General features: G+C 34.5%; 1 protein-coding gene across 2 annotated transcripts; it reads right to left on the bottom strand.

Annotated features, from left to right (window-relative positions):
• Positions 1–2022: 2022 nt before the first annotated feature.
• On the bottom strand, positions 2023–4326 carry LOC112525589 (probable inactive purple acid phosphatase 16). 2 transcript variants are annotated; one of them, XM_025135778.1, is made up of 5 exons: positions 3830–4326; positions 3281–3499; positions 2875–3154; positions 2629–2800; positions 2023–2273 (listed from the first exon to the last, which is right to left on the bottom strand). In XM_025135778.1, exons 1-5 carry the CDS (start codon positions 4155–4157, stop codon positions 2061–2063), a joined length of 1212 nt encoding a protein of 403 aa, XP_024991546.1. In that variant the 5' UTR covers positions 4158–4326; the 3' UTR covers positions 2023–2060. The 2 variants fall into 2 exon arrangements, with proteins under 2 accessions (XP_024991546.1, XP_024991554.1); XM_025135786.1 differs by lacking the exon at positions 3281–3499.
• Positions 4327–10262: the final 5936 nt, after the last annotated feature.

The following is a 10262-nucleotide window of genomic DNA, read 5'->3' on the forward strand; positions in this document are numbered from 1 at the left end:
TTTTATTATAATTTAATTTAGGTTCAATAACGAAGTAATTTATATTTGGTTTAATAATATAATTTTCTTATAAAGATAATAATTAATTGAACTCGATAGTTATCCTAATTATATTTTAGATTTTTTATATTCTAAAATGAAATGTTTATCCTTTATTTGATTATGTTTATCCGTAGTTATGTACACGAATTCAAACATGGAGCTTTAATAAGTTGTATTTGTGCATAATTTACTTGTAATATGAAATTTCAAGTAATATGGATCAATATACAGTACTTCATGCATAAAAAATAGTTTTTAAGAGTTTTTGTCAAATACTTTATAATATAGTATAGATAGTATAAATAAAAAATAAATTATATTTTTATTTATAAAACAGATAATATTTTTATTATATTTTAAAATATTGTTAGAAACAAACTCTATAAAATCATTGAAAATGCTAAATACTCTCCTCGTAGGATTTACAAATCCTGAATCATTTTTTAAAAACCGAATTTAGTACAGTCAACTAAACGGAGCTTAGAGTTTTATTATTATATATGTAAACGTTTTTGGTTAAGGATAGGGTTGGTGGTCGGTCACCCACCCATGGGAATGGCGGTTTAGTGGTCGCTGGTGAGTGTTCTTTACGGTTCTCACAAGCTGTTGCGGCTGTCGGTTTCACATGGCCAACTACGTACAACGGCCATCACTAACAAAAGCTACTTAAAAATCATTAATTAATATTAGACGTCATCATTAAATTGTAAAATACTAAAATATAGTGGGTATTCATATGAAGTATACATAAGACATGTAGTTGTAGTCATGTATCCACGAATCCAATCAGTGCATCGATAGTTTCTTTTGTGGATTAAGCAATGAATTTAATATATAAACGGCTCAAGAAGAAGATGAATCGCATATGATTTTATATTAAAATATATGTGATTTATAATATCATCAGGCCAAATTGTTTGCATATCTTTGCGTTGATTGTTGGTGTAAAATCAATACGATTTTGCATATGATCTTGTGTTTTCCTGTTCTCTTATTTAGTTACAATTATCGTTTAAACACCCCTCTCTCTCTCTCTCTCTCTCTCTCTTTCTATCTATATAGAAAGAGAAAAAAAAGAGGAGAGGTTCAAACAAGAACAATAACCAAAAATAATAAAACACGAAAACAATCAAACTACATGTAAAATTACATGTGGTTTTAAACTAACGGTCAATACATATGGTGTACAACCAACATGGCCTGCCACCTCAAATCGAGGCAAAAATTGAAATCACATCTGATTTTAGTGTAAAATCAAATATGATTTGACCATTTTTTAAATTTCTGATTTAGTTACTGTTCTCGTATGAACCCCTCTCTCTCTCTCTCTGAGAAACAACCTAAATAACAGTTCTTAGGGGCTGTTTACTAAACGCTTACTCGGTAGGTGCTTGGCGGGCAATTTTTCTCACTGGGGAACAAGGCAAGACCCACGAATCTTACCTAGTAAGAGTGATGATAAGGATAGAGAGTCTTACCCGGTAAGTGAGGGTGATGACTCTTACCTGGGTAAGCGCTTACTATATATATTGTTGCACACGATACCATTTTGATATACTACAATCTTACCTAAAAAATAAATTATAGTGTTGACTTCTAACGATAAACGCTTACCGGGTAAGCATTTAAGTAAACAACTCCTTAGTTTTTTATTTTGTTACGGTTTTCCCTTGAATCTAACCTATATAAAATCATATAGATAAATCTTGTGTAATTACATAACATGTTTGGTTAATTTTGTTTTTTACCATCGTTTTAGTTCAATGTAAACATCATCTATAATTCTTTAATTTATAGAATATTAATCTTAATGAACTTCTAAATCATTTGTCTCCAAAGCGTCACAAGTTGGTTCCGATATGTATATTTACACAAACTTTGAATGATTTCCGATATACCATTTGTAGAAAGTAGTCCACATACAATCTTGTCCAATGAAATATCAACAATTCAACATGGAAATACGAAGAAAAAGAAAAAAGAAACTTACTTTATCATAATCCTAACGAAAACAATATCTACGTGGCTAAAACGACTTCGCTGTGAAAAGTTCCGTTTTCCATTCTAATCCACGACTTGAGGGAGAAAGGCTCGTCGGAAATTTCCAAAATCCGAGCACCTCGAGCCCAGTTTCCATAGCCACCATAGCCGGTATGCCTAGCATAACACAACCACATCTTCTCGTATGGGCAGCACCAATCCAGCCCATGGTTGTGACCAACAAATACTGCCTGCCACCATCCAACTATCCATCACACAACATAAACATAAACATAACTACCAAATTACCTTCAATTATTAATTCAGATGGTGCGTTTGGTCGTGAGACAGTATCAGAGAGGACTAAAAACGACACGACTAGATTGAGCTGGTCAGACAAGTGTGAGGTAGGCGGGTCAAATAATTGTGCTAAGGTTTTAGGGACAACAAGGTTTTGTTTTTCCCTAACCCATCCGGCATTAAAAAACTTGAAATTTATTTTAGCAACCTAAAGAAACGGGTTTTTCACGTTGCAAAATCGTCTAGTTTGCTCTTTCGACACATACATGTAATAGCATCATCGTATCGTACAAATGTAATCCTTACTTTAACCGAAGGCCTTTCTTTAAGAAGCTTCATCATTCCCATTTCCGCTTCTTGAGCTGCAACGCGCTCTTGAAACATTGAACCCACACATTGTGTCCGCTTGCCTACAGCTTTCTTGGCCACTTTCTCGTAGGCTTTACTCGGTATATGCCAAAAAACAATCTCCGGGACGCTGTAACGCAATATCAGATGAAATGCAAGTAATACACAACCAAATGAACTATAGAGCCACATTTCAGTACTCACCTTGAATCAGGGTTCACCTCTTGAGATTTGTTGTGAAACCATTCAGATTGGATACTTGATATAACCTCTGGGTATGATCCGCCACCAGAATCCAAGAAGTACATGAACATTAACGGCGATTTGGGATCCCTTTTCGGGGATACAAGTGTAAGAACATAATTAGATACACTTGGCCATAGATTTCGAGGACCAAATCCCGTGTACGACAACAAACTATGCATTATCTCGTTTCTCATCAGCTCCAGACGCGTTGTCCCTTTGAAGCTACACTCATCTCCCCCTGAGAAATAGTCCTCACGATCAGAACAAAACTATAACTGTCGCGATTTCTTTTTCGTAACCATGGGTGTTCGGTCAGCTTCAGGGCACCTCAACTAATGCCATAAATTGGCTGTTTGTAACTTACCCGAGGAATTTACCCGAGGGCAGAGAATGTGAGGTATCCCGGAAGATGAAAACCAGTCGATAGGCCACTCGAACGGGGCATCGTCATGGTTGCCGAACAAACTAGCCCATGGTATGTTCCTGGCTCGTGTTGGAGATATTGCTTGATCCCAGTAGAAGCTAGCATTATGAATAGGCAAGTTGTTTGCTGTGATCACATCTCCAAGATAAATAACGAAATCTGTCACCAATTCGTAATTTTGTTAAGTGGTTTGATACAGAATGGTTGTGTAAACTGAATTAGGGCTCTTAATGGTTAAGAAAGATCCGATGTACAAATTCATTCATAGAGTTTTAGAACCATTAAGATGCTGAATTTTTTTTTTGCCAAACAAAATTCACCTCTTAATGATTTAAATGTTGTCTTTTAATGAAACCATTAAGAAGTAAACAAACAAACTGTGCGGGTTTTTATTGTCGCAGAACCCAACCCGTAAGTATATGTTTAAATTTTTTAATAAAAAATAATAAATTTTCCAATGAAGATTTAGCAACCACCAACAATACAAACCTGGCCTTTCAACATCGAGAACGGTGGACATGACGTTAACGGAGTTAAGATCTTGTTGTGGTCCCCAATCCGTCCACGCATTCTCTCCGAAATGCAGATCGGCGAATAGAGCCACCTTGAATGATGAACCCTCCCCATCACCTGCTACTCGTAGAGAACTATCCCGCGGCGTTTTCCGTGAAGTGACGCCATCATCGACTGCTATATCTTCTGGCCGGACGATGAGAATGTTTCGCCAGAGAAGGAGGAGGACGGCGATGCTACGGCAGTAAGTATGGGCGGCCGATCTGTTCAATTCTGTGGCCATTGGTTGCCTGAAACAAATCATTTGATTTTGAGGTGATAGATAAGGTGAGTTTGATAATTGCTTTGGTTTTGGAGGATATGCCGATTGCTTCTAAGAATATCCAAACAAGAAACCTCATTCTTATCACTAGATGAGATTTCGTTATCCCCCCTTTTTTCTGTAATTTGATCTTTTGCTTGTTTTTTCCCTCCTTTTCAAAGATCTAGATTCCATTTGTATCATAATTTGGAACTGACCATCGATTTAAGGTTCAATTCATTTTGTTTTGTCCAATAGTCACAAATGGTGTCTCTGAGAGGTTGACATCCGATCCACCCTAGTTGTAAGCGATCCGCCAAAAACAACCAAAATATTCTTTGGTGAATCGGGCGAAAACTTGAATCACGTACATACATAATTTTAGAAAAAAAGGTAAAGCCAACAGACATATAAAAACTGGTGCTATTGTGGCTACACCTCCTGCTTTGTCAGGTATACTACAAACAAGTGTTGGATTTTACCGGTAAGTATTTATCGGATAAGTTTTTGTTAAGTAAGTAATAGTTTTTGAATTTTCGAGTTAGTAATTAATTTATTTATTATAGTTGATCTTCAACGGTTTTTTATTTGAATTAGAATAAAAAACAAAATTTTTGATAATAACATAAATTCAACTTTTAACAGTTTTTATTTTATTTTATAGATTTTAATGTTAATTATGTTGTTAAATAATACAATATTTTTATGGAATAATGGTTTCTAATAGGTTGCACGTAATGAAGAAACATTGAAGATAATGTATATATGATTTGATTTTATCGTCCCTCTGGTTTGGTGAAATATTGGAGTGGGTCCTCCGAATAAAATAATTACAAGAACAATCATTGTGATTTTGTTTTTGTTATGGATCAGGTCCCTTGTTTAACGTCGGTTAAAGTTCTACGTTAAATTTCTAAAAATTCCAAACTCCACCATCAAGAAACTTCTTCAATCTCTTCCAGGTATGCTATCGATAATTTTTCTCTCTCTCTCTCTCTTTTGATTCTGTAAATCAGAGAGTGAGTTTGTAGTATTTTGGGATTTTATGAGTTCATGATATAGAGATTGAAACCACTGTACAGAGAGTTGTGGAAACTGAGGAGTGTGGTCGGAAATTTTAATGAGGTAACTCGTGAAAGCAGAGAAACATGGCCGAGAATCCACATGAGATTGTAGTGAGAGAACCAAAAACGCACCCAGCTCGATTGTAGAAAATAGAACTCCAACTGTCACGGGAATAACGGTGAAGAATTTCCCATTTCTAAAAAAGAAACCAAGTCACTGACGACTAAAAAAGTCAATTAATTTTTTAGATTCGAGCCTTGTTTTAGTCAAATGTGTCCACACATATATGTATAGCCTCTTTTTTGTTTTTTTGATTTTAGGTACGGTTTTTGTGTTTAATTTTTCTTCATCGGATCTAGGGAAGAGGTAGGAGAGTGAAAAGGGAAGTTTCTTGAGTTCTAGAGATTGGCAAAACATGTCCTTCAACCAATTACAATTTTCATAATTCATACAAAAATGAAAATGTATCCGAGTTAATGGGCATTTTAAACGACTGTTAACATGAGGGATCTACTTCGTAACAAACACAAAACCAAAGTGACCTCCCATATAATTATTTCACTAGAGGGACTTAATCCAAAATTTCACCAAACCAGAGGGACAAAATTCAAAATTTACTCTATCTTTTATTACCTCCAAAATAATTTATTTTATTTATTATTTTGAAAAATATTTAAAAGATTATGTTATAGTTCAAAATTATACCAAAAAACACCCCAAGTTTACATTTTCTCTAAAATTTAATTTAATCAAAATTTTACTTTTGTTTGATAACCAAATAAAAACCAAATTTGATTTAATAACAAATAAAAAAATGTGTTAATTGGAATTTTTTATTTTTCAAAAGACAATATGAAAAAAAGAAATTCACATAGTTTTTTTTTTGAAGTAAAAAAAAAGTTTGTATTTTCATGTGGCGTTTAAGACAAGGTCTACTCCTAATCGAGCGTTGCATCAAGCTCGGTTTAGACATTCACTCCTCTTTATATGTCCGGATGTGAACAGGAAATTGAAAAGTCGATCATTGTATAATTAGTTGCATGAAGAGTTTGGTTGTATGGACGAAAAGTGTTTAGGTGGTGAGTCTTCGTTGCCCTATCACGGATGTTTTCTTTTTAGAAGACCTCCCTACAGTAAAGTAGTTTTTTCAATCGGATTCGTTGACTTTCAATGTTCAACTTCTATCTTACAAATGGTTATCTAATAATGCAAAAATATTCATATATCTTGGGTGGATTAGTGTTGTAGTCCAAGGGGCGTCTAAGTGTTAAACCATGTATTGGGGTGTATTACACCTCTCTTAGGGGCCGTTTACCAATTTTTTTGGTTAAGCGTTGATTCGGGTAAGAGGTATGAGTGAAGTAAGTGTAGATTGGATTTTCTTGTTTACCAAACATTTTGTATTAAGTGTTGATTGAGTAAAAAAGACCATTATATCTCTCTTTTTGGTGTAAGTTTTGATTGAAAATTATTGTTTACCATATGTATTGTATTAAGTGCTAACATAAAATGTTATTTATCAAAAAAATTAAAAAATACTCAATATATTAACATATTATAGTTTTCATAATTTAGAACAAAAATTCAATTTTTTAAAGGCAAAACCACCACCAAAACAAAAAACACCAAAATGAGGACCAACGAAGGAAACAACAAACCTTCAACAACGAACAAAAAGTCATTGCAAACCCTTTACATAATTATTTGCATACAAATAGTTCGCTTACAGATATTAATTTCAAGCATTTAACATTAATTGATTTGCAATTTGATCATGCAAATTAGTCATATATTCATTTCCTTGGGGACCCCATTGTGTTTCTTCAACATCTTCCTCGACGTTTTCTTCCTCGATTCCTTCATCTTGTTCTTCTATGGTAAACATGTTGTTTTCATCATACTCCATAAACAGTCGATCTTGAATATTGCATCTCCTTATAAAATTGTGAATTGCGAAACAAGCAATCATTACATCTTTTCGTATTGGGAAAGGGTAAGGAGCCAGTTGTTTTAAAATTGGAAATATTGCTTTCAAGACCCCGTATGCATGCTCGATGACATTTCTAAGGTGTGCATGAGCATGATTGAACCATTCTTCTTTAGTCAAGGCACGTCGATGTCGAAAATTTGCTAACCAATACCTTGTATTGCGATATGGGGTCATAAATCCATGAGTATTGGTATATGCGGCATCATAAAGATAATATTTACCTGTAACCACAAAATACAATTTAAAAGTATAAACATAACGAGATTCAAATGTTAAGGGAAAAAATGAAACATACTTGGTGGAGGAAACGAAAATCCTGAAGTTAGAATAAATGCAACTTCTGTCAGAACTCGAGAGTCATGTGCAATGCCTTCTCATTTCGCCCAAACAAGTGTATCTATCATATTAAAATCATAAACCGCTAAAACATTTTGATAGCATTCACCTCTTTCTCTTCCTCTATACCTAGCTTGTTGACTAACAAGCACAACTGCATGTACCAATGTTCCATCTAGCACACATATAGCCCCTTTTTTATGAAATATAAAACATTATAATTCAGTATATCAAGACAAAACATACCGGAAATGTTTCTTGAGTTGTGTCGACATACTTGGGGTTCCATCAAAGGATGTTGTCCCTACGACTGCTCTCGTAAATTCCATCATTTCTCTTAGTACTTCATGAAAACATTTATTAATGGTTTGCGTAGAGTGTTGAAATCTTCATTTAACCATTCTAAAGCGTTAATTATGACCAATTATTGTCAAGAATATTGTCATTTTCTCTTCGACGTTCATATACCTATTTGAGTACACCCAATTTTTTTCTTTAAAGTAATTACATAATAATATGTATGCATCACGTGACAAATGAATCAATTCATGACATTGCATATTTGATCCACTTAACAATTATTGTGTATACGCATGTCCGCTCAATGCTGAAGTATTGTCTCTTATCCTTTCTGTTATTGACAAAGATTTTTTTTCCAAATACAAATAAACAACCACCACAATCAGAATTAACTTGTTCCTATCCATAACCTTGCAATACAAAACACATATAAAATTAACCGTCAAGAGTCCATACAAACACCAAAACATCTTCCAAAATTCAAATGAAAAAGACACCATCATCTTTGAAGATAACATTGATGATAACATTCATCGATAAAAGTAATATAAAAGCCAACAAACATTTTCCAAAGTTCAAACAACGACAAACATCTAATGCGCATATAAACCATTTAAGGTTTTAAAAGAGCGCATCAAAATATCTAACATTCACACAAACCATCTAAGGTTTCAAAAGAGTGGATCAAAAAGTTTAATGCACATAAAAATCATCTAAGGTTTCAAAAGAGTGCATAAAAATATCTTCTTCTAATGTCTAAACAAACGTCGCAATAATTATATAAGTCCAAGTTGACGTCCCGTGAACTTAACCCAACCCTCACACTTATCATCCTTCAAACATAAGAAGAAATCAACCCATTTGCAGAAATAAACCATACTCAAAGAAAATAAACCAGAGAATGACAAAAAGAAAATCAACCTATTTGCAGGAATCTCTACAACAAATAGATGAATAAACTGCAGCAACAGAAATCAAGAAACGGAAGAAGAAATCAAGAAATCAATAACCAAATTTGGGATATTAGAAATCAAGAAAAAGAAGAAGAAATCGAAAAGAAAGAGACGAGAAACGATTCATACCTGAAGCAAGCAGCGCACTATTTGTTTGAAGAAGAGATCGGTAGATTAGGGTTTTAGATGGAGAGGGTAGATAAGGAAACCATGCCTCTTACCATGGTAAGATTCAAAATTTTTTTTTCTGACCCCAGTAAAAGGACGATTAGAGGTAATAAGACTTATTGTTGATTTTCATTTTAAGTAAACACTTTTACCTCTTACCCGGGTAAGCGTCTCTTAATGGGTAGAGGTGGTAAGAGATTAGTAAACGTGGCCTTAGGGGTCGTTTACCAAACACTTACCCAGTAAGCGTTCACCGGTAAAATTTAACAATATCATTTACTTACCGAGTAAGATTTTAGTCCACCAAAATGGTATCGTATACAGCAATTTACCCGGTAAGCGTTTACCGTGGTAAGAGTCGTCGCCCTCACTTACCGAGTAAGACTCTTGGTTCTCGTCTTGTTCTTATCGGGTAAGATTCTTGGTCCTTGTTATATTCATCTGGTAAGGTAATGTAACTTGGTGTTTACTTACCTAAGTAAGCGTTTGGTAAACGACCCCTTAGTGTCTTTTTTCATTGTTTTTTGTTTTTCATATCTTATTTTTAGGTTTGATATTGTTATTTGTTTTCGTTTCAGCTCTTTGCAATGAGGCTATATTTTGGGGGTGGTCTCATCTAACTTCATGATTATTTTATTGTCTATAATGGTTACGAACTTTAGCCTCAAACGTGTCGTTTAGCTGACAAAGAGGTGAAGTAACTATACCCAAATACAAGACAGGTATCAGATACGATCCCGAGCCCTCTTGCAGAGTGAGTCAAAAAATGTTCCCTTACGTCGATGTCCTTAGAGGCGAGTTTCATATAAAACTGGTTAGGATTACCAGTAATCAATTTTATTGCCCAAATAATTGCGACCTGTAAAAAAATAATTTATGTTGTATGATAAGTGTGTCATCATTTAAGGGATAAGACGATAGATATAGAGATAGATACATCAGAGTTGGATTACAAATGAAATATCTCATAGTCATCTACTTGTAACTCATCCCTATATAAGGGGTTTATGATTAATAAGAATTACATATTCTCTCTCTATCCTTTTTTTTTGTAAGGGTATCCGGGCCAAAGCCCGACTAATCCCCAGCAAATTTGGAGGCTAAACATGACCCCACTTAAATGTCGCCAACACTCCTCTCCCAGGGCTCGAACTCGGGTTCATGACTATGTCATGCCCAAGCCTTACCACTAGGCTAGAAGGTCTTTGACTTCTTTCTCTCTATCCTATTGGTGTTCTACTTCGTCTATACTATAATATGTTATCAACACGTACGCTCTATGAAGATTGTCAAATC

This window comes from Cynara cardunculus, assembly GCF_001531365.2.
Source record: "Cynara cardunculus var. scolymus isolate 2C chromosome LG 1, CcrdV1, whole genome shotgun sequence".
Lineage (NCBI taxonomy): Eukaryota > Viridiplantae > Streptophyta > Magnoliopsida > Asterales > Asteraceae > Cynara > Cynara cardunculus.

What these genes read in the sequence shown, in the direction of transcription:
- LOC112525589 (XM_025135778.1), bottom strand. Translation starts at nt 4,157, where the DNA reads ATGATTTGTTTCAGGCAACCAATGGCCACAGAATTGAACAGATCGGCC. An exon ending in CCCTCGGGTAAATTCCTCGG is followed by an intron (nt 3,155 to 3,280) that starts GTAAGTTACAAA and finishes ACTATTTCTCAG; the next exon opens with GGGGAGATGAGTGTAGCTTC. An exon ending in GAGGTGAACCCTGATTCAAG is followed by an intron (nt 2,801 to 2,874) that starts GTGAGTACTGAA and finishes ATTGCGTTACAG; the next exon opens with CGTCCCGGAGATTGTTTTTT.